The sequence below is a fragment of the Perissodus microlepis genome, chromosome 14 (assembly GCF_051167445.1).
Source record: "Perissodus microlepis isolate ML-2025 ecotype Zambia chromosome 14, ASM5116744v1, whole genome shotgun sequence".
In the NCBI taxonomy this organism is placed as follows: domain Eukaryota; kingdom Metazoa; phylum Chordata; class Actinopteri; order Cichliformes; family Cichlidae; genus Perissodus; species Perissodus microlepis.
Genome location: NC_140474.1, coordinates 32,040,353 through 32,064,159, shown reverse-complemented (window position 1 = coordinate 32,064,159; position 23,807 = coordinate 32,040,353). Strand labels below are relative to the sequence as shown.

General features: G+C 40.1%; 2 protein-coding genes across 2 annotated transcripts; both read left to right on the top strand.

The window, feature by feature from the left end:
• The first annotated feature begins 670 nt into the window (after positions 1–670).
• On the top strand, positions 671–7,572 carry serpine2 (serpin peptidase inhibitor, clade E (nexin, plasminogen activator inhibitor type 1), member 2). The gene is made up of 9 exons (XM_084951974.1): positions 671–917; positions 1,897–2,175; positions 2,290–2,517; positions 2,947–3,144; positions 5,764–5,962; positions 6,043–6,140; positions 6,628–6,714; positions 6,818–6,901; positions 6,997–7,572. The coding sequence occupies exons 2-9, from the start codon at positions 1,914–1,916 to the stop codon at positions 7,032–7,034; spliced, it is 1,194 nt and encodes a 397-aa protein (XP_084808100.1). The 5' UTR covers positions 671–917; positions 1,897–1,913; the 3' UTR covers positions 7,035–7,572.
• Positions 7,573–8,645: 1,073 nt separating this feature from the next.
• Positions 8,646–23,784, top strand: wdfy1 (WD repeat and FYVE domain containing 1). Its single transcript, XM_084951973.1, has 12 exons — positions 8,646–8,900; positions 10,194–10,261; positions 10,886–10,959; positions 11,077–11,131; positions 13,821–13,971; positions 14,056–14,168; positions 16,434–16,560; positions 17,659–17,764; positions 17,933–18,034; positions 18,120–18,250; positions 18,347–18,455; positions 19,835–23,784. The coding sequence occupies exons 1-12, from the start codon at positions 8,764–8,766 to the stop codon at positions 19,892–19,894; spliced, it is 1,233 nt and encodes a 410-aa protein (XP_084808099.1). The 5' UTR covers positions 8,646–8,763; the 3' UTR covers positions 19,895–23,784.
• The last annotated feature ends 23 nt before the right edge of the window (positions 23,785–23,807 follow it).

The window sequence follows — 23,807 nt, the reverse complement described above, 5'->3', positions numbered from 1 at the left end:
GATGTCTTTAGCAGTAATTACTCACACACTCCCTCTTAATCCCCTGTAATTCAAACCTCCAGTAACCTACTCCTAATCCTCACTTTGGCAGTAGCGGGGATGTAATTGAAACTCAGCCTCTTCTCAGGTGTGTTTAAGTGTGTGTGAGACACTTTCCAGCTGCATACACCCATCAGAAAGAAAAAAAAAATTTCTCGTATGGGCATATATTTTCCAAATTCTCTGTGAAATGTAGTTTGGGTAAATATAACTGGAAAAGACTAAGCAATAGTTAGTCTTAGAAATATTTAGGGACACTTTGAAAGGGTCTACGTAGTAATTGACAGTTTTTGATGATGTTGATATTCATCAGGGTAAAGTGTAGGCTCTCCGTAATTCTCCATTTCATATGACAAAACATCACTATTTTGCACGTTTCATACTGCTTTTAAACATTACCACACTTCCTGATGTTGTGTCAAGTTGGATGGCCAAGCCATCACCGGAAGTAGCTTCATGAAGGTAATCATTATCTAATCTGCTTTTGCTTATCGGAGAAATGTGAGCTACAACTTTGCTAAATTATGAGGATACATCTCATTTTAAATTATGAGAGTTTAAAAACGACAATCTTTAGGGTTTTTTCTGACCTTTACTTTGAAAGTGTAGCGGACGCACATCCGTGTTTGACACAGACACGGATGTCTGTTTTATGGTCGGCTGCTCGGTCGAAAGGCGGGGTTCACAGTAGGATAAATTCCTGTTTGGAACTGCGGTAGAGTCACTAGTAGGTGTAACTTTCTCCAGAGTAAGATCTCTCTTCGTGGACTTTGAGGGTTAACTACTTGAGTTGTCGTTTGAACGGCAGCGAAAAAGCGGACTAATACCAGCTGCAATTTCACCTGCGGGACAAGTCTAATCGAAGCCCCTCGGGTTAGGTAAGGACTAGCGTTTTTTGTGTGTGGGTTTTTTTTTTTTTTTGTTTGTTTTTTAACGGAATTTTATTTTTAAGCGTCAACACACGTAGCTATTTTAATTGACTTCAAGCATTGCATCTAATTTAAAGAAATAAAATAAGAAAACATGCCCGCATCCTAGCGGGAAAATATTTTGTTGTTTTTGTTTTTTCAAAGAACCAAAGGGAAGTTAATTGCCGTTCTGCATAATTGTAGTTGTGTTCACGTGACCTGTTTTGTATTGTTTTTGTTGTTTTTCTTAAAGCACTTTAAAACTGGACTGGTAGTTGTTTAAATGTTTGACGGGTGGGGGTCACCTCTATTGCACAAATTAACAAGTTAATGTTCACGCTTCCTGCGATTTCCTCACCAGATACAGTTGCGGAATATTGTGGCTGAGTGCTGATTTGGAGTGCGTCAAACTTCTGAACACGATGTTTTATAAAAGCACTCTGGTTGATCATTTGAAAACTGCATGTTAAATCCATTTCCGTGTTTTCTCAGCAATATTATTATTAACAGCACGCCCCAGTTGGTGAATAAACGTGGCAGCTACACAACTTGCCCTAATTTATGTTCACACTGCAAATACTGCACCTCTTCAGTAAGTCCCCACCGAGAATTGAGTCTGGCTCTTGTGGCCAGTTTTAGGCTGAAGCATTTTCCCCAAAATGGTCCTAAATCTTATTTTGAGCTCAAATTAAAAGGAACGAAGGGTGCAGTTCAAGTGTTCTGGTTAGGGATAGCTTGTGATGTTTAGACACAGTGAGTAAGAGTTAGTCAGACCTTGCAACACTGGATGAATGATTTTGCTGCTTTAAGAGGGAGTAAAGGTATATGTGTTTATTCATGAGTCACAACCATCTATTATGGAAGTGGTTTAAAAAATGCATGCAGTGGTAGATGACTTCTTCAAGTAAAATAAATGTCATCCTAATTGCCTCTCCTAATGTTTATGTAGGTGTTGCAAGTATCAAAATGAAGCACATGTCCTTATTGTGCCTCTGTGCATTGGTGGCCTTGTGCAGCCATAAGGGGGTGCTGTCCCAAGCACCATCTTATGGTGAAAGGGGCTCTGATCTCGGCATCCAGGTGTTTCAGCAAGTAGTTCATGCCAAGCCCCTGGAAAATGTGGTGCTCTCGCCTCATGGGGTGGCTTCAATCCTTGGCATGCTGTTATCTGGAGCCCACGGGGACACGAGGAAGCAAATCCTTAATGCTCTCCGTTACAAGAAAAATGGTAAGGACTATTTCAGGCTATAGATGTCTTCTGAGTCCTACAGTTTTTAAGAGTAATGTATAAAAACCTTGGGTGGTGTTGAGGAACAGTTAAAAGTTTACCTGGTTTGCACAGGTCCTTACAAGATGTTGAAGAAGCTGCATAAGAACTTGACGGGCAAAGCCAACCAGGACATCGTGCTGATCGCAAATGCTATGTTCAGCCAGAAGGATTTCCCCATGCAGGAGGCTTTTGTGACTTCCAACAAAGAGAACTTCCAGTGTCAGAGCAGGAGCCTGGACTTCAGCAGCCCTGATGCAGCAGCCGATGAAATTAATGAGTGGGTCAACAATAAAACCAAAGGTAACAGTGGCTGTCAATTATAGCTGTGTACAGAAACTAAACTTCCATCTTTGAATGCAGTTGAGTCTCAGAATGTAGGCATTCCTTCCCTAAAGTGGGTGCAGAAGGACTGGTTTTACCTAAGGAAGGGGAGACTTCTGCGTCCATGTTTTGGACTTTTTGTATACTTGGCTACAAGGCTTATTGTCACCTACAAGATCGTTTTCCTTTTCTGCATGAACACATTGAAAATACTGCAGGACTGTTATTCAGCCCATGTTCTAAAACGTCTGACTTGTTAATACACTAAATTTTCTGCTGTATTGATTGGTTGCCCCTACATGGTGATACAGTTTTACCTTCTCTGTCTCAAAATGAATACAAAAGACATGACGTGTGGGTTTTTAAATCAAACCTTGCTGATGGAATAATGCTCCTATGTTTATCCAGGTCACATCCCCAGCTTGATCAAAGCAGACATGCTGGATCCTGCTCTGACCCGTCTGGTCGTTGTCAACTCCATCTACTTCAAAGGCTTGTGGAAGTCTCGCTTCCAGCCTGAGAACACCAAGATGAGGACCTTCACCCGGGGCGATGGAATCGATATTAAAGTTCCAATGATGTCCCAGCTATCAATCTTTAACATAGGTGAGTGGTGATGTGAGACTAAGCATTTAAATGTGTCTAAAAGAGCAGTCAGTGTTTTAGATAAATCATGATACTAAAAAAAAAGGCCATATTATTCTACATTACTATCAGTCTATATTGCTTTCCACTGCAAAGCAACCTTTAGATACATTTTCGCAATAATTAGAAAGCTCTTCTGCAACATTGGCTACAGACTAGTAAAAATGAACTGGCTACTGTGAATGCTTGTGCTACAAAGTCTGTCTTGGCTTATCAACCATTACATTACTGCGGTGTGGGGTTTACAGAAGTTCAGTTTTGTCAACACCATATATTTGTTCTATGTTATTAACGTAGTTTTATGATTTGAGAGTTCAGAATAATTCCTATTTATCATATACTGGACCTTGGTGCAGCTCCTCAGCTCATCCATTGTTGGAAATGAGCTGGTGTCCCTCTTCTCACTGCCCTTTTTAGCAAGCCTTCTTGTGATTGGAAGAAGAAAGCTCACCCACTGGTGAGTGGGGCTTCTGTGCTCACAGCCGGCACGGTGTATTTTAAGCGACCAATCTGGCGCATTTGCATCATGCAGTCAAGAATAGGAAAAAAAAGCTGGGAAATGGCATATTTAGAGCAGCATGAGCGTTTGCCTTTCCAATTTTTATATACTATGTCCTACTTATATTACACCTTGTTGACCTTGTTTAATAGGAAAACCACTGCACCAGTGTCAGTTATTTGTCACAGAAAATAATGAAAAGCATAACTTCAACATAACATTGGGTTGGTTCACTTTTCTTCCAGTACCTGATGCTTCTCTGAACTTTACCTTGTATAGCCTTCATTGATAATAGACCTCATCTGCCATCATCTACTACCAAATTATTGCACTTCAGGTTTATTATAATGCAGCTGCAGCCACTGCCAGTTTATGGTTCATATGCAAGTTTGTGTTGAGTTGGGTTTTTTTGTTTTGTATTTTAAGGACTTGGACATGCCACTTCTGTAGGATTTTATTTAGTCCTGTGTGAAATGAAATGATACACCAGTCAGAGGTCTATATTTAGGTGACTTGTCAGAGTTGTGCTGGCCCGCGAGTGCTGTGGACAGACGCTCTTGAACTAAGGCCGTGTTAAGCTGCAAGTTACAGATATCTAACTTTCTTCAGTGTCCTAAAGTGTTTTGAGTTTAGTGTTGATAGTCTGTTGCTTGGATTATTGTCTTCAAGCTAGCAGGTGGGTCCTAAAGAGAACACTAGAATGTAGTGGCCCTGGTACAGTAATGTTTTATGGCTATGATGGCATTTACACTTACTTGGCAATCTGACTTTGTAATAGGTAGGTTGGTGTAATAAGCATATACAGCCTGAAAATGGGAGGGAGTCTTGATACCTCTGGTGTGGTACTGCTCTTATGTTATGTGCTTTGATTCAGCTCCACATTTGCTGTTCTTGTACATCATTCAAGAGTATCTACTTGCACGAAAAGGTGATACTTAAAAGCTATAAAGTGCTGTCTGAAACTTTAAGCAATGTTAATGACATATTTGAATTGAGTGAAATGCTGAAAGCTGCAAAAACTGTACCATGCATATGTCTTATGCTATACCCCCTTATTAGCTGATTTAACACAGTATTCTTACAGTTGGTGTTCTTCATGGGTCTTTTCTGGGAGAGTATGTTTGTCCTCAGGAAGCCGGGGATTTTCTGCTTCCAGACTAAATAGAAAGTGATGACCATCACTGATTACCATTGTGGTTAAACAAAAACATTTACCCACACAAATTCAGAGTTGTTCAGTGGAAAGTCCTGGCAAAATCTGGAGTTTGGCAAATTTGCTTGTTAAAATAAAGTAAGAAAGAACTGGAGAAAAATCCCCCTGGGATGAAACCTGTTTTTGTCATTCTTTTTTTCTTTCTTTTTTTTTTTTTTTTTTTTTGTCACACATCAAACACTTCAAAATGTGTTCTGTTTTATTAATGTCTTTGCCTCGAATTAACCTTAAGCTGATGGATGGGTACTGGATTGAGCCCACAAGGGAAATTACAGCAGCAGCTCAAAGTACATACAAACATATGCTGTAGTACTTAACTATAAACATCAAGTACTATAGCACCATACTGAAGGCCTCATAATGTGAGGTAATACAAAGTTATACATGCAACAGTAATTAAGTAAAATGATAGCTTGATGTTTTTGTTGATCTTCATTTCCTTAATTCCCCCATAAAATATTTTGAAAACCTTAACTTTCTTCCTTCTGGACCATTCAGTATAAAACGGTGAGCTTCGACTGGCATTTATAATTTTCTGTGGGAGAGCAGAATTCATGTTTCTGTTAATAATGATAATTAATGGTGACTGTCTTACAGATAGTTTAACTTAGAACTCAGTGATCCAGGAGAAAGTTTTGAGGGTCATCAAGGTGTGCTGTGCTAAAAGGGCGATTACAGATGTGTGTGTGGCGTTCAGTACTTTTAGTGTTTACTTTTAGATGTTATTTGTATTTGACCATTGTGTATATGGTAAACTTCATTATTATGAAAATGGTGATGGCTGGTGCAGGGTTGGTAGAAAGATAATGTGGAGGGGATGGAAGTCTGTTTTGCAGCATTCTAACTTCAGATTTTTGTATTCTGCTAGGCCTAGCCTCCACACCCCAGGGGCTCAAATACAAGGTAATTGAGCTTCCTTATCATGGCAACACCATCAGCATGCTAATTGTTCTCCCGTCTGAAGAGGACACCCCTCTGTCTCGTGTCATTCCCCACATCAGCACAGCCACAGTGCAGAGCTGGACCAAACTGATGCACATGAGGAAAGTCCGCCTGCTCATCCCAAAGTAAGGCACAAACGCACATAAATATAATGTCCCTTCAAATTTGATACATGGTGACATTGTCTGTTACGTTGTGTTCTCAGGTTTACGGCTGATGCAGAGGTGGATTTGAAGGATCCACTTTCAGCTCTGGGAATCACGAACATTTTCAGTGAGGGCAAAGCTGACTTCAGACACCTCAGTGAGTGAAAGCAGAGTCACTGCAAACCAGACGCTGACGCATGTTCTCTTGCACCACCACAGTATTTATCCAGTCTATTTAGATATGAGCAGAGCCTGGAAGTATGAATGGATTGTTGGCTGTTTACAGAGAGTCACTGATGGCCAGTAAGGAGCTTGAATCGTAGTTGGCTGTTCACTGTGAAACACTGAATCACTGCTCCTCTTGTCTAGCCATTCATCATCTTCTTGAAAGTTTGGAATGAGAAGAGATGGGGATGAAGAGCTCTAGTGCCACCCTGTGGTGTAATTGGCCAAGAGTTTGTAGGATTTTCCCTAGGAAAGTACCCCATCAGCTTTCCAGCAGATGGGGATGCTCTATTGCCATCATGTGGTGTAGCTTACAAAGGACTATAACATACTTTCATATTTATGCAATCTATGTTGCATGTGGCAGGTCTGGTTCATACTGAGAAACCAAAGATGATTGTGTATTGTTGTTTCCTCAGGTTCGGAGCCTGTGCATGTATCCAAGGCACTCCAGAAAGCCAAAATAATCGTGAATGAAGATGGAACAAAAGCAGCAGCAGCCACTAGTGAGCATTTGTTCAGTAAGCCTCATCTTTAACTTAAAGTTTCTCCCATGTTTTAACAATGTTCTGTTTTGTGGGGTTTTTTTTTTTTTTTGCTTTTGTTTAGCTGCTATTTTGTTGGCCCGTTCCTCCCCACCCTGGGTTACAGTTGACAGACCTTTTGCGTTCCTCATCAGACATAACCCGACAGGTACAGATTTTCTTCCATTTCCACCTTAAAATGCTGAAAAATGTTTGATTGTAAAGCACGGCACCATGACGAGTTCTCCTTGCGTCTGTCTCCAGGTACCGTCCTCTTCATGGGCCAGATCAACGAGCCTTGATCCCAGCCCCGTCATCAACCACAGCATCATTTATCACAACAGGATATGCTTATACACTGCCATGTATCAGAATACAAAGTAAACATAAACAACACACCCCTACATATACAGAACACACTTTGCTGAACATGTTTGTACAATGTGGATATATGATGTGATTTGTTTTAAATGTTGCTTTTTATGTTACTTATTTTCTGTATTGCATAACATGCTGTATAAAATGTATTTTGTTGACTAAATTTTCCAGCTGTTTTAATTTTTTTGTATACTTTTTTTGAATTGATGACATTTTTAAAAGACTTTGAATGTCAGTTGTGTATTTTCTCTTCTCTGGAGTAGGATAATCAGTTTATTTATCATGTCAGTGTTTCCGTTTCGTGTTGTAACTCCAGTCTGTATTACGTTTCACTCGTAAGTTACGGCAATATTGATGCCGTTGCAACGATTTTGCATTTGAAATTATTCTTTCCCTCAGAGAGAAAGTCTTCTTCAAACTTTTGGGGTGAGGTGAAGGAATAAATACACATTTATAACATGAGTGATTTTTGACTGGCTTATTTTCTGTAATCCAGTTAGGGAAATAACTTTGATTCCCCCCCAGCTGAATTTGTAAGTTTGCCCAAATAAATAAACATTCTCTGATGTTTCTGTCAGTTCAGTTAAGTTTATTTTAATAAAGACAGAATATCAAATAAAAATCAAAAAAAACACTTTGCATAAAAGTTATACATTTATTTGGATGTTATTGAGTGAAATAAGTATTTGATGTCCAAGCAAAACATCACTTAGTAATCGGGGGAGAAACTCTTGTTGGTGTGCACAACACTTTCTTGTAGTTGGTTACCAGGTTTGCACACATCTCATGAGGGATTTTAGTCCGCTCCTCTTTACAGAAACTCTAAATTCTTTAGGTTACTTAGCTGCTGCTTAGCAACTCCAAGCTTCAGCTCCCTTCACAGAATTTCTATAGGACTTAGGTCTGGAGATTGGCTGGGCCACTCCATGTACTGGTTCTTTAGCTACTCCATTGCAACCAGACTAGAAACGACACCGGTATCATTATCGTGTAGAAAAGACTGCAGCTGCTGGAAGAACACTTTCTCTAACCGTTGGATAGACTGAGACTGGTCTAAAATTAGATGGTTCTGCAAGGTCAAAATGTATTTCTTAATAACAGATTTGTATTGGTTTTACTCGTTTTAAGAAGGTTGTCTACGGAAGAGGATTAGGGCCACTGGAAAAAAAAAAGTGGGCACGTCTTTTTTTTTTTTCTTCTTTTCCCGAATTCTGAATAAAAAGTCAGAATTCTGAGATTAAAGTCAGAAAAGAAGAAAAAAAATAGACGTGCCCAGTGGCCTTAATCCTCTTCCGTAGGTTGTCACTGTCCCTGTCATTGAACACATTTGTAATTGTTGGTGGCCCTATTACGTGAAAAACTCGTTTAAACAGACGAAAGGGAATTATATGTGATTTACTTATAGTTGGGTTTAACTCAGCAATATTAGTTAGCGTCTCGTGGCACTTGGTTGCTTGTGTTGTGATCCAGCATCTGGAAAAACGAAATAGTTTCATACGGCATTTATAAAATTCACAGTCTGAATTCGTTGGTCGCATTCCTCACGTTATTACGGTGATCCCGACAGCGGCTCCGGGTGTCAGCTGATCCTCCTTTACTGGCGAGTAAGGAGGAAAATCAGCTGAAGGAAAACACTCCTGGCTAGTTAAAACCATGGCTGCGGAGATTCACTCGAGGCCCCAGACAGCTAGACCGGTTCTGTTGAACAAGATCGAGGGACACTCGGACGCTGTCAATGCAGCCGTTTTAATACCCAAAGAAGATGGAGTAATCACGGTTAGCGAGGACAGGTATGTTTACCAGACAAGCTAAGTGTAGCCTAATACGAGCTAGCTGGGGCTCGGTCTATTTACTGGTCTTTAGACTCATAATACCTGGTGCACTGGCTTAAGAAGGCCAGAATAAAGATAATAAGCAACGTGTATCGCTTTGAGAATATATATTTTCTAGGCTTCTTAATAGCCGAGGAGAGCGTAGGAGGGTGTGGGGATAGAAATACACTCAGAATCTGAGTTCAATCCGGAAAATCTCTGGATAATAGTAATGGACCTAATACGAAATGTAAAAATAAAGCTTCTTTTGTTCAGTATGTACCGTTTATTATTACTACTCGTGGCTTAATATGTGTAAAGATATTAAAACTGCTTGCAATGTTGTGCTTGCTAGCTAGCTTGCTACCGAGTACAGTAAACATTACTGTCAAAATGATGCCTTCAAGTGCTCGAGGATTTATTTGTCGAAATGGAACCCATTTTTGTAGTAATCGAAGTGGCTGTGATTTTTTTTTTTTTTTTTTTTTTTTTGTAGACATTAAATACCACACTTAGACATGTTAGATTTTAGAAAATGCATGCTTGGTCACAAGTGTTAAAAAAGAGACTACATCCACCTTCAGAGTAAAGGGAACTCAGTTAATACGAACAATGTTATACAGTACATATGAAAAGGAGAAGTTGTGGGGTGTTAAAACGGGTTCCTTGAAGAAAGCTGCACAGACGCTGTGTTTCATGTCTGTTTTTCTTTTCCTCGCAGACACGTTACTTGCTAGTAAGTGAAACTGACTGAATTCCCTTTTTAATGGAAGAAAAAGGCTGTGGGAAGCGTACTTTGACTGCACTTGAAATGAAAAGTGCTGAAGATGCAACAGTACACGAGAATTCCGCAAAGCTGCCCAGTTTCCTATGTAAATGGCACGTTTAATGACTGAGTCATAAGGTGTTACAGTGGAAAGAATCACAACCAAATCTGCATTAAAGTGCTTTTGTTAAAATCAGGTTCCAGATGTTAGCAGGCCAAAAGAAGATCCAAGAAGTGGTTTAATGCTAAGTTTAGCTTTGAGTCACCTCTTCTACAATGTGGTTTCATTTGTGATCTCAGTCAAGCATGAAGTCGGCATCACTTCTGGTATTAATATTACTTCTGACAGTAAGGTCTTGTCAAGGTACAGAGTACTTTCCTCCATGGAAGGTGTTAAGTTGAATGTCATAAAATACGTCCTGCACAGAATGAGAATGTTGTTGCTTGTAGTTAACTGAACACTGGAGAGTACATTAAATGTTCACCTGTGTGACATGTTCCTGCAGAACCATCCGTGTGTGGCTGAAGAGAGACAGTGGTCAGTACTGGCCGAGCATCTACCATACAGTCTCCTGTAAGTAATGCTGTATCACGCTTGGGTGAGACTACTTTGAAATGTCATCAGTTACTGATTTTATTTGACATGGCTGTTTCTCCCATTAGCCACGTACTTAACTGCTGCAGAATCAAGAGTGCCACAAATGTTGTTATTGATCACATATTCTCATATATCTTCGTGTGTTTCTTAAGAGTGCATTTTTATCGCTGCTGCTTTGTAATCAGATCAGGTTGAGGTTTTTCCTGATGACAGAAGGGTTGCACTGCTCATGAACGTGTCTGTGTTGCACATTTTTGAAGTTAGAGAGACGGCGATGTTGCCAGGGAGGAATTTTAGAGGGATTACATCTACTGCTCAATTTCATCTTGATGCAATCTTTCCTGTCTTCACAACAAAAGAGAGCACATGGCAGGGCATGAATTAATAGCAGTTGGTCTTTATGAAAGAACCTTTTTCTAATTTGAATCCTTCAATAATTTAAAGCTACAGCTGAAGTCAGAATTAAACAAATACATTCAGAAACTGCTGACAGTTATTTTCATCCATTACCCCCCTGCTCTGACTGCATTTACAGCCATATAATGAAACCCCCTGTGTGTGACGTTCCCACTCACTGTGAATGTCTTCACTTCTTTCCAGCTCCATGCTCTTGCATGTCGTATCACCACGACAGCAGACGCATCTTCATAGGCCAGGACAATGGGGCGATTGTGGTGAGTGCAGCTAACCCAGACACGTTGGCTTCATATTTTATTTGTTGAATCTGGCTTTAGAGGGTTTGAAGAGTTATTTGATTTGAAGTTATTTCTGTTTGTTTGCTCGAATTGCAGGAGTTTCTCATCTCCGAAGACTTCAACAAGATGAACCACGTGAAAACGTATCCAGGTGAGCTCATGAGATGAGAAAATTAATAGAAGAAGTAGAGTCCAGTTTGAGTGTACGAGGCTAATCAGCAAGTCATTCGACTTAAATTAAAGGCCTAACTCTACATGGTGGATTATTAAACCACAGATGATATCAAAATTGAAGGCAATGATGAAGTGCCTTAAAACTGCATTCTTTTTAATAGCAACCAGGGGCATTACCTGGCAGGTGAACAGGTCAAAAGGTCTTCCGGTCGTATAGAAGTCTATGGGACAACAGCCCTCAGCCTTGACTTGTGTGAAAACTTTCCTGATGATTTTATGGCCTAAATTATTCATTTCAGGTCATAATGAATAACACATTACGTCCATTTTTAAAAATTCTGGTCATTGTAAGTTGCAGAAAGGAGGCTTATCCAGGGTATTGGCTAATGACTTGTTAAAACACACTTTGTGTGGTTTGACAGTCACAGAACAGCCACACAGGGGAAGCAGCGTGTGTTTATGTGAGAGGAGCAGTGTTTGCACAAACATGTCTACTTTCTGATGAACGAGAGCAAGTACTGAACATGGAGGAGCCACTGAAACTAAAATATCGATCCTAGTATTGATTCGATACCAATATCAGCATTGGTATCAGTACTGTTGATATTTAGATTGGTTGCCCCTCCCCCCAAATAAAAAGTTGTCAAATGATTGTTACTTCACTCTATCTGTACTTTTTACACATCCATTTCCCTTTTCAAACTTCAAAAAGCTTGTAAAGAAGAACTTGTCAGTTTCCGGTTAATGGACACTATGACACAGCAAAGGCCCTGACTGACAGCTGGGAGGTTAATAAGTGAGGAAATGAAATTGAAAACTTTCTTGGTTGGTGCATGACTCACCAGATTAAGAGAGAGGGAAAAAGACAGTATTACAAATGTGCCACGGCTTGAGCCGGTCCGGGATGTCAACAGCCCTTAGCCTGAGTGAGTCATCTGTTGCAAAGATGCTACAAATGAGCTGTCAAAAAGAGAACTGATGACATGTGGTTTGAAAACTACCGGTGTATTATCAAATAGCATCACCCACAAAATATTTCTTCATCGCAATAAGAAGTCAGAAGGTCAGCCCTCCACAAATGCACGTTTAAACTGTGCTAATAGATCCAAGTGGAAGGTGTTTGAGAAAATTCTTTTGCTTTGTAACACAGGCACCTTTAAACTGTTGTTCCACTGTGATCTTCATCTGCTGTTATACTGCCACTGTTGCTTGTTCCTGTGACTGTACCAGCAGCTATTTATCCTCCTCAGCAGGCTTGAGCCAGCACATGTCACCACTATAATGGTCCATCTGGTTTCTACCGTTCGTAGCATAATCAAGCTGCCAAGCCTGACCGGCAGCGACAGAAACCCACAGTCAGTTTAAACATACACGAGGGCTGTGAGCCATGCACAGTTTAGCATCATCACTGGCAGGCAGTGTTGATTTCCTTAGAGCTGTACACGAGAGAACATTGACCTCTTTTAATGTTCTTTATGCCAGCACGTGTTCAGTCTGCTTCTAAATTTTTGTAAAAGAATGATTTTAGATAAATCTTTCCTCTCTGGACTTCAGTTTAATTACTTAGCAAAGTCTGTGCTCCATTTATTATGTGAGCGTGTTCACCGTGACCTGGTGAGGACATTCTTATTTGGCGTTATTAGTCATAATAGATGTAATAGCCATTACGTCACCAGCACTCAAGTCACCCACAGATTACAGATTTAAGTAAGTAAGCTAGATGGATTTAGGGGATAAAAATGTTCCTCTAGTTATGCAGACAAGACAAATGCAGTAAAAAGGAGTTCAGATACAGGAAATATAAAATGGATAGTAACAGAGAGAATTAGTCATGTGGTCATGTGCACTTGGATTAGGCAAATATGACTCCCTTCTGAACTTTATCAGTGATGTTTTACATTTCTATCAGCCATAAAGATAATGGCAGTAATAAATGAGAAGGTTGTGGCATTTTACATTCAAAAGTTCCAAAGGTTAGCTTCACTGTGATGTGAACTTTACTAGTTAACAGAAGAAAACAACGGCAAGGCAATTATTCTGATTAGTGACATAAAGTGATTTGATTTAAAGCTGCTGTAGTCACCATATTTATTTTTTCAGTGATTTAAATAAGCACACAATGGTTATTTCACTCATCTCACCCAGGTCATTTGGAAAGATTTTTTTTCTTCCTTTTTTTTCTTTTTAGAGAAGGTGTAGAAAACATCTGGAATAAAAGATCCAGAAATCTTAACCTTACCAGAAGCCCTTGAAATTGAAACACAGGCTAATGTTGTGAAAGTAGGCCTTATATCTTCTTATAATACCTTTCCTCTGTCCACTTTATAGTTAGTTTATGTTCTGTTGCCATTAATCAGTGCTGCTTTCAATATACTTGGAAAAACTTACACATGGGCACATAGTATGTGGGATTTATTGTGATTTATTTGAATGTAGCTGTTGGCCAGTTTGAAACAATACAGTACAACAGGAGTAGTTGAGCCCCTGCTGTTTGCAAAAGCTGAGATGTTGACTGCAAATTGTTTGAAAGGATTAGTTTGTGTGGATTATAGGAACACTAAGCAGAACCTGTGATTGGATCAGGACATAAAGAGAGCAAAGTCTTCTTTTTGTCATCTACATGCATTGTTGCTCTTTAGCACTTATTATGTATTTGTTCTTTGCAGCCCACCAGAACCGCGTGTCAGATATGGTCTTCTCCCTGGAGAGTGAGTGGGTGGTGAGTACTGGCCATGATAAGAGTGTGAGCTGGATGTGCACCCAGAGTGGCAGCATGCTGGGGAGACACTACTTCACTGCCTGGGCCTCCTGCCTGCAGTATCCTTTATTCACCGAGTGTTTGTGCCACATTTAGAGTACAGTAACATGTAAAGCCAGTTCAAGCCCTGACTCCTCGCTCAGATACGATCAAGAGACACAGCACGCCTTCGTAGGCGACCACTCAGGACAGATCACTCTGCTGAAGCTGGAGAGGCAGACGTACTCCACCATCACTACACTGAAGGGTCATGAAGGTAAAGGCATACATGATACGCACAAATGTCGCTTCCTTGATAAACAGGCACCAAATACCAACATTTATGCAGCAATTAAATACATAATTCCTGCCTTCTTTCTTGTTAGAGCTATTTTTTTTCCTCCCAATTTCTCATGTGTGATGATATTCTCTCGAGGTCCTTCTTGTTTACGACTTTTTAGGGGAGTTCTGGGTTATCTCTCATTAATATGCCTCCACAAGCTTAAAGAGCATCTTGCAGTCTGGAGATCTCGGTGGATAAATGTATAGATAAATGAAGCGATAACTGTATTGACTAGATTTTCTAGTCTATATATGTCCTAAAAAACATTTAAAGTCATTCATTGTAACAGAGCTTATAGCACAATCAAAAACCACAGAACTTTCATGTAACAGAAGTGTGGTTGAGATTTTGAAAATGTAAATCACAATCTTACAATTATTAATTTGTTAGACATCAAGGAGACCTGGATCAGGAGAAAAAATGGAAAAACGTCAGCTTATGTTGTTTTCCTATATGGTACTGTAAGGTTAGTGCTCATATATTGGGATATAACAGTATTGTATTGAGCATAGAAGCTATACAGAAACTAAAACGTCAGTATCAGCTCTTATTGATTCACATTATTTAATTCGTGATACCCACTAATTTGGAAGTTATCAAACAAAAAACTTCCAAATTAGTGACTTATGGCGAACAGTTGGTGTTTTTCTTGAGCTGAATCTTTCATCAATCACTGACCGTTGGTCGCCCCGGCACCAGTACGGGAAGCTGCTCCTGGAGGTGTAAGTGACGCAGCTGCTTGCACAGAAGGAACCGCACCAGCTGTCAGTATCATACAGGCCTGGCTTCAAAATCCCCTCCAGAACTCATATCATATCACCAGGAATAGAACAGGATCTTCCTGTTCTATGACAGCTGCAGCTGGCACAAAAACAAGTTCCATTTCTCTTCCTATCAGGAAAACTGGTCTGGTGATGTGCCATCTTGTATTTGACCTGTTGTTGCATGATGTTTTCTTTCAGTCCACTTAGAAACAATCACAAGAAATATGTCTGCTCACAGCAGGCGGGTAAACGGAAAGAATGATCAACAAAGTTTAAAAAAACAGAAGTGGCGCTAACAGAAGATGTAAACACGTCATAGTTTACAGCACTACTGCTGCTGTTTGCCTTTAAGTGGCAAAATTCATCATGTCGAGTATAGCACTAAGCTGCAAAAGCCAGACCTTTCTTTCTCATTTCAACAGCAGTTTTGTTTTGGCTGATGATGATGATGATGGTGTTGGTGGAAAATGCCTTCTCACTTGCAGCTCTACAAGTTCCTGTAACGGCTTGTTTTAGTTGAGGCTTGGCAGCTGCAATGTTTTCATGCTCATCAGAACCACTCAGTGGCCACTTGAGGCTTTTTAGATGGGAGAATGACTCAGTTTGTATCAAGATGCAAATGCAAACGGTGATCTGTGACTCAGATGAGATTTGCAGTCAAGGGGCTCAGTGTCCTTGTTGCTGTGCCAAGAAAATGGATCGCACAACAAATTTGAACTGCCGAGACACTTGGCTGTGTGAGACAAACACTTCCCTGTGTTCTTCTTTGGGTTTTTGATAACCAGGCACTGAGTAAAATATGTGATCCTTTCAGAGCCTGTTTTTTTTTTTTTTTTTTTTTTTTTTTTTTTTTGTAGCCTCAAACATGTCGCCTGTGGTATAGCCAGGTGGAACAGGCAAATCACACGATTTTAGAAAACCTAAAAATACAAACGCTTGCATTAAACCAGTCTGAATCTTGTTACCGCTCTCTTTGATCTGCACCTGTGCTCTGGTGCTCATGGTTACACATGGTAATTGGACAGATGGTGATACATATTAATAGGTGGGCTCCAACTGTGCACAAGCCCCAAATATTTAATGGAGATTATGTTCCATTAAAATTGGAAAAGACAACATAAAGGTCAGATGTAATGTCAGAGTCATCGCTGATATTACTGGTGTTAGAAGTTGCTCTATGTGGCTTTTATTTGGCTCAATAGCACAGAAATATGTAATATGTTATAGTGGTAGTGCGTGCTTATTAGACAAAATAATTAAATTATAGCTGGAGTCATTAAGAGAGTCGTGCTGTAAAATGTTACTTGGAACTGGCTGCATTTCTCCCAGCGGGCACTGGGTGGAGCCAACAGATCGCACCATGATCCTGTGTCCCGTTGAGCTCCTGGCAGAAGATGGAAACACGTATAATGAGTCTGTTTTCTTTTGCATCCAGGTAGTGTAGGAGCGCTGTGGTGGGACCCAGTCCAGAGGCTGCTCTTCTCAGGGGCCTCCGACCACAGTGTCATTATGTGGGACATCGGAGGCCGCAAAGGACGAACACTGCTCTTGCAGGGGCATCAGTAAGTTAGAGTGTTGCTACATTCAGGCATAGGATCCCAGTTTGCTGTCATTCTGCTTTTTGTCAAAGATGTGGGAACTTCAAAGTGAGTTCGCAAAATGGGATGTTGATATGTGAACGATTCTTCAGGAATAAAACTCCACGTCCCTGTTTTTATCCTTTTCAAAGCAGTGTCTATGTGCAGTACACTCTGTAACACCGCATCCTCTTGTCAAAGGCAGGTCTCGCCTAGTGTCAGTTGCAGCTTTCCCCAGGCACTGTCACCATTTTTATCTCCTGCCTTCATCCATATTTTACCACCTCCCAGGTACAGGAATTATCCACAAAGCCCATGTACATTGATGCATATCAGAGCCAGTCTCAAAAGACCCCGTTGTTCCCTGTCAGGATTTGCAGACATTTATCTCTCAGACACCCATAAACTGAGAGTTATGACACACTACAGGTCTTAAACCCTGTTGTGGATCTGTATCTTTTTTTTCCCTTATCCTGTCCTCCAGTTTACTTATATATCAATGTCGGCCTGTTCTGCTTATTGTAGGTTTCCATACACAGCTTATACTTGGCCGTGGTGCAGCCTTCAGTTCATAAACTCTGTGAAGCAAGCTGTTTTAGTTCTCTTCCTTTTCCCTCTAAGCCAACTTTCATCTGATTGGCTGGCGCTCACAAGCAAAAGGTTGAACAGCAAGTGAGGCTGTTGTCGTCGTACCCTGAGATGATCATATCCCTTGTTAGTGACATCGGTCATATACAAGAGTAGTAAAAAAGAAATCAAGCCTTAAGGATTCAGTCTGCAGCCTGAGCTGATGGCCACATTTAATAAGAGCATTCAGCACTAAATAACAAAAGTTGCAATAAACTTTTTAGTCTTAATCTAAAGTCGAAATTTTAATCTTAAGTGTGTGACCACTAGGGAGCAAAATACATTAAAATAGCTGACAGAAACATATAGAAACACTGTGAATTTATTTGTGCATCAACAGACTGAAAGTTGAAAATCGTTTCCACCGGTGTTTCTGTCCACCAGGTGAACACTTGTCCACTATTGTTGTAGTTGTTAAGATATGTATTGTCTTGTCTGTATCTTTGACTCCTTTAGCGAGCGCGTTCAGGCTCTGCGTTACCTCCAGTTGACCAGGCAGTTGGTGTCATGCTCCGCTGATGGAGGCATCGCAGTGTGGAACATGGACACGCAGAGAGAAGAGGTTTGAATCATAAGCCAGTTTTCTCTGTGTGCACTGTTTTAGTATTAGATTGTTGCTATCAGTGGTAAAGAGTTTAGTCGCTCCTTTGTATTTTCATCTTAGTCCTTGTGTGAATGCTCGAGTGTCTCTGCATGTGTAATGTTAGCCTTCGAGTCTGTCTGTCTGCAGGCGCCTCAGTGGTTAGACAGCGACTCTTGTCAGAAGTGTGAGCAGCCTTTCTTCTGGAATATCAAACAGATGTGGGACACTAAGACCCTGGGACTTAGACAGGTAGGTTACTCATGCCTGTGTCCTTAGCATTTTGATGTTCTCATTATTAGTCACAATGTGATATGAGCTTGTTTCCTGTGTGCAGCACCACTGCAGGAAGTGCGGCAAGGCCGTGTGTGGAAAATGTAGCTCCAAACGCTCTACGTTTCCAGTCATGGGCTTTGAGTTCCCGGTGCGGGTGTGTGACGCCTGCTTTGAAACCATCAAAGAAGAAGAGTGAGTTTAATTTTGTGTAGTATTTAGTCACATTATAATAACCCCTTTACCAGATTAGTGAGGGAAAGTAATGAAATGCTGTCATTGTGTGTGTAGTCGGACACCGCTGGCCACGTTCCACGAGGGGAAACACAACATCGCTCACATGGACATGGATCCATCGAGAGGCCTGATGGTCACTTGTGGAAGTGACCGCATTGTTAAGGTCAACAACAGTTCTTTGATACCACATAATTCATGCATGTGAGCAGGCTGTGTTAAGCACAGAGCCTCTGAAGCAAAATGCAAACCAAAACAAATCAAGCCCACAATCTAGCTTTACCTATTTTTTTTGTATATGAAAACATTCATATTTACAGGCAGTCCTAGAAAACCTTTCAGCATTATAAAAAGCAGCATGCTAAACCTTTTTAATCTGAATTAGAGCCTTAAAAATATCATTAAAAAACTGCTTTTATTTGGACTCTTGATTTCACACATCCACTAAAACCAGCACTGCATTTGACATTGTGCAGAGCTATGTCATGTTCATCCTCCTTCCAAAACAGATCTCAGTTAAATCTGAAAAACCTTAGATCATAATCTGTATGTAAAAGATGGAGATGGCCACCATGACGTCACCCATTGTTTCACAGACTACCTCTCTGAGTTTGGTATTTTGGACATCTTGATTTTTGAAACTGGACATGGCCATATTTGTATGGTAGAACTGGGAGTTATTAGCTAATGGTGGGGGTGGCTAATTAGCAAGAGCAACACATAATATACTGAACTATTAATGATTGTAATTAATATTGTGCAGCAATTTGTACACTATTGTGTTGTATTTAAGGATGTATTGTATGATATGTGAATTGTCCAATAGCTGAGAGAGCAGTGTATATATCCTGTAAACCTGAGAATGACTAAATTAACGACAAATTTGATTTGGCATATGAAGAATAAGAAACCAAGCTGTAACTTAAGTAACCCCACCAATTTGGCTATCATTGTAGAAAGCAAATGATAGCTATAAATCTCTGCATTTTGCCATTAAATTATTTATATTTGGCTAAAATTAGTACCACATCATACACAACTTACTGTCATGGATGGTGTTAGCTGCCAATGGTTTTTGGTAAGCTACTAGGATTTCCACACACCTTTCGCTAGCGGTAACATTTGCAAGGCAGATGTGGTTAGCCAGCAAGCTGGGACATATCTACACTACATAAATTAAATGATTAATTGAGTTACTAGAAGAGAGGCATTGAGCCAAGGCACTTGAAAACATGTTTGAATTTTCAAGAAGAAAAGAAAATCCTTTAAATTTCTCTGGTTTTAGATTCTCATTAGTAAACATTTGCAACTTTTTTGTCATATGTGATGATAATAATGCAATCAAAGCTTTAGAAAGTTCATGTTTTCTATTTTTTGCATATATTGTCTCAACATTTTTGAATATCTGCCTTGCTTGAAAACCTTCTAGCCTGTTGTCTTGGGTGTTGTGTACACTGTTGTGGAGTTTGTGTTGTTTCATGTTTTCCTTACTTTACATCCACATTTATCTGTCCTGACATTCTTGTTGGCTGTTTGTCTCCACAGATATGGGATATGACACAGGTGGTTGGCTGTAGCTTAGCAACAGGCTTCTCCCCACGCTGATTGGCCAAGGCCTCTACACAGTGGCCCCACTGGCCCTTCATTTGCTCCGCCCATTCTTCTAATGTCATGGAAACCCCTCTGTACAGTACAGCTCCCCTTCACGCCTGAGATCTTCAGCTGCAGCCAGGCTTCTGCTCGGTGAACGTGTGCGTGCGTGTGTGTGTGTGTGCGTGCGTGTGTGCGTGCGTGTGTGTGTGCGTGCGTGTGTGTGTGCGTGTGTGCAGCCCTCCACATTCTTTTTGCTTCTCATAACAATCTTTTCTTTAATTTCACCATCAGTCTTACATCAGACTGTGTTTGACTGATTTGATGCTCTGATCTGAAACGCAACCCTAAGCACAACGAGGGCTGTGTGCGTGTACATGTGTGCATGTGCTCTAACAGGTTCTCCTAAGAGACGAATGGTATTGATATCAGTGTTTACATTCAAGTATATCTGATTGCTTCTTTTGACAAAGGTCCTTTTTTCCTTTTTCTTTTTTCTTGGCCTTGAATTGTATGTGTTTCACTAAATCGCTGACTAGCCATTCCTGTAAAAACTTCCCTTGCTTATTAGTGTGGCCCACAAACTGCATATCACAGCATACCATCTGTATATAGCCCTGTGTCACGTGTGTGGAGGTGGATGCTTGAAATGACTCTCTCTGTCTCTGATTTCTTTCACTAGTTGGCCTTAAATCACTCTCAGGAGGTTTTACATCAGTAGGTTGTCACTAGGCGGGGCTCTGTTGATGTCAATTTTACCTTAAATAAATGTGTAATGTGAAAATTAATAGAACAGGCGCTTCCGTGAAGGATGAAGGAAATCTCTTGATAAAATATCTCCCAGGGGATTTGATGCAGCTGCGTGACATCAGTGACCAAGCTTCCGTCTCATCGTCTCAGGTGAAGGATGGAAAAGTTGGAAACATTCATACGAACTGGCGCCGACAGCCACAAAGTCCTGTCGCCACCATTCCGAGGAGCTGCGTTACCGTTTGAGATGTGATTAGCATTAGCTTTGTAGGTTAAATTCCCTAACGTCATGCTGGTGCAAATGAGTTTTTCAAAAAGCACAGCAGCATGCCACCTCTTAGATATGCGTCGCTTTCTTTGGAAAATATTTTAAATTGTGGTGTAAAAATTGATTTCCTGCCACCACAAAGGCTCTTGGGTACTAGACAGGTACTCTAAACTAATGTAGCACTTAATGCTGACGTGCTGAATTTGTCTCCAGCTAAATCGAGGTACAGCTGAGTGCTGCCTGCGTTCCTTCAAAAGCCTTAAAGAGAGAAGGACACAAAGCCTTTTTAAATGGTTTGCCAGTGCTTATGACTGTTCACTCGCGCTCACTCTCATGCACTCATGTCATCACAAAGCTCTCGTTTCCTCTCACCCTTCCTTATTTTTTTCAGTGTCCCAGATTAAACACAGATGTGCATCTGTACATCAAGGATGTCTCATAACGTTCTCAGCACTGCACTTACTTGCACAATGCTTGCTTTTTGAATTAAAGAAAACATTTTTTGGTAAGTTCACCTGTGGAAGTAACGATAGCTTAATTCCATGTAGCATCCTTGTAAATAGCGGCTAATATCCCCTCATGTCAGACTAACGCTTGCCTTATTGTAAGTGGACAAATGAACATTATGTTGGAACTCCTGATTTCAAAATGTACTCACATTCCAGTTTTTTGATTATGTAGTGTATATTTATATTTGTAGTAAAGTATTTATCAGTTATCAGTGTAAATGGATCCTTAGTTTTCTTTATTTCCCTTGTTATAAATGACAAACTAGACCTTCAGTAAAGCACATGCAAACTGGCTAATGTTGAAATGATCTGTGGTGTTGGATCATGTAGTATTTTACATGGCTACATGGATGGAGATTGGATAGTTTGGGGTGATTGTTATAGCAAAATAATGTATGATTTACATGCCACACAATGCTATACTTGGGGTTAGACTGATAGCTGACAATAATATAAAGCTTTACAGGAAGGGTCATTTATTTTTAAATGTCAGCATACATATTGGGTTCTTTTGGGATTTATTTCTTCACAAAGTGGACACAGAAGCTCTGGTATAAAACATGACTTAAAATTTGTGCACTTATTAAAAAATAATATTATTAAAGCTGCGTATTTGTATTTTGTAACTGGCAGGAGTCAAGCTGAGAGGAGAAGAGTCCAAAGTTAAAAGTTTTAACATTAAAACTACGGTGGCCCTGAGAGGTCAAACACATATACTTAAGGAAACACCAGCAAATAGTAAAATGTCTATTTGACATTTAGGACCAATAGAAAAATTAAAAAATCACACAAAACTCAATGGAAGTTTTTTTTCTTTTGGGGGGTGGGGGGAAATCTCACAAAAGTGAACAAAAACGAAATGTTTTTAGGGACACAGTATTGTGACGGAACAGCTGCGGAAGTAAAAGGTTTGTTCTGAAAGACGCTTAAAAGAAACAAAGGTTTATCTGTGACCTGAGGAAAAAGATGAGGGGTAGTATGTGTTTTAATCACATATTCATAAAATACTGTAGATGCATGTTTGCTTTTAGCTGTTTACTGTTAGTTTGTCACCTCCACAGCTGGTCCGTCTCCCCAAAAACACTTTTGTTGCGTTTTGACGTTGGTTTTCTATTGATTTATTTTTTTACCTTTTTGCATGTTTGTTTGTTTGTTTGTTTGTTTGTTTGTTTTTTCTTCTGTTGTATTTTGTGTGCTTTTGCAGTGTTTTTCGCTTTTCCGGTGTTTTCTTAGGTTGCTGTGCCTTTTGACCTCTCAGGGCCACTGATTTATTTGTTTTACTTTCACACCAGAATGAAAAGTGAACAACACTGGCACGTTGCTGACAGTATAATCCAAACTTTATGCCCAAATGTAATTTAAACAAACAAAAAAAAAAAAGGGCGGGGGTGCTAAAGAAAATTACCCTAACTTTTGTCACAACTGCAGAAAATAGCTATAGAGACCAGATGTTTATTTCTGCTGTAAAGTTGTCCATTCCTACACGGGGGTCTGTGAGGACAGAGCCTGCCTCAAGTAACCATTTGAAGAACTGGTTTCCCTTTTTTCAGCCTTAGGGTTTTTCTGCTTGTAATTGAGTCGTTATTAATGTGATAATCTCAGTGCAGCTTAAATGTGTATTCACTTTTTTCCAAGGTTGTTGTTGTTATCTGAGCCTCTGTGGTATCAGAAATGGGCAACTGCAACTGGCTGATAAGCAGTTGGTCAGTGTTGGCAGACTGTTCTTTCAGTCCTACCCCAAAGTATTGTTAGGGGAAAAAAAAAACACACCACCATGATTCATTAGGGATCAACTGGGTTGATGGTCCTGCTGCTGTACAATTAGGAGTCAGTGCTCTCCTTTCATTAAAGTCTCCTCCAGTCATTAATTCTTATCATGTCTTCTGTCAGAGGCACGGCAGATGGGTGTTAATAGTATGAGAAACTCCTGGATTCTTTGTTTGCAGAAATGGCTAACAAAGTAGATCTTCAACATTGTCTGCCAGTGGCCAGAAGCAAGCCGTTTTTTGTTTTGTTTTTTTCATCCTGTGGTTAATGTCTTAGTTCCTTTTCTTTCACAGTCTTGAACAGGAGTCGTTTTTGTTGTTTTTAGTTCAGCAAACACTAAAATGGACGAGAGGCCACTTTAACATGTAAAACGTGACTCATATTCCACAACACCACCGCCCATAATATCAAACTCTGTAAGCTGATTTCTGTCTTGACTCTTTCAACTGCTTGTAAAAGACACTTGCTGTTCCAAACAAGATGTTAATATCTCCAGATAACTGTATTTTTAAATACTGTAGACAATACGGAGCTGACTTTGGTCTCTCTGTCCCCTCTGGCCAGAGCACAGAGAGAAAAATATGATGCCCAATAAAATATTTGATATCTTTCTTTGACTGTGGGTTTTTTTTCT

Bases quoted from the DNA above. Each gene is read 5' to 3' on its own strand.
- serpine2 (XM_084951974.1), top strand. From the start codon at position 1,914: ATGAAGCACATGTCCTTATTGTGCCTCTGTGCATTGGTGGCCTTGTGC. The intron at 3,145-5,763 runs GTGAGTGGTGAT...GTATTCTGCTAG, and splicing joins GCTATCAATCTTTAACATAG to GCCTAGCCTCCACACCCCAG. The intron at 5,963-6,042 runs GTAAGGCACAAA...TTGTGTTCTCAG, and splicing joins GTCCGCCTGCTCATCCCAAA to GTTTACGGCTGATGCAGAGG.
- wdfy1 (XM_084951973.1), top strand. From the start codon at position 8,764: ATGGCTGCGGAGATTCACTCGAGGCCCCAGACAGCTAGACCGGTTCTG. The intron at 16,561-17,658 runs GTAAGTTAGAGT...TGACTCCTTTAG, and splicing joins CTGCTCTTGCAGGGGCATCA to CGAGCGCGTTCAGGCTCTGC. The intron at 17,765-17,932 runs GTTTGAATCATA...GTCTGTCTGCAG, and splicing joins TGGACACGCAGAGAGAAGAG to GCGCCTCAGTGGTTAGACAG.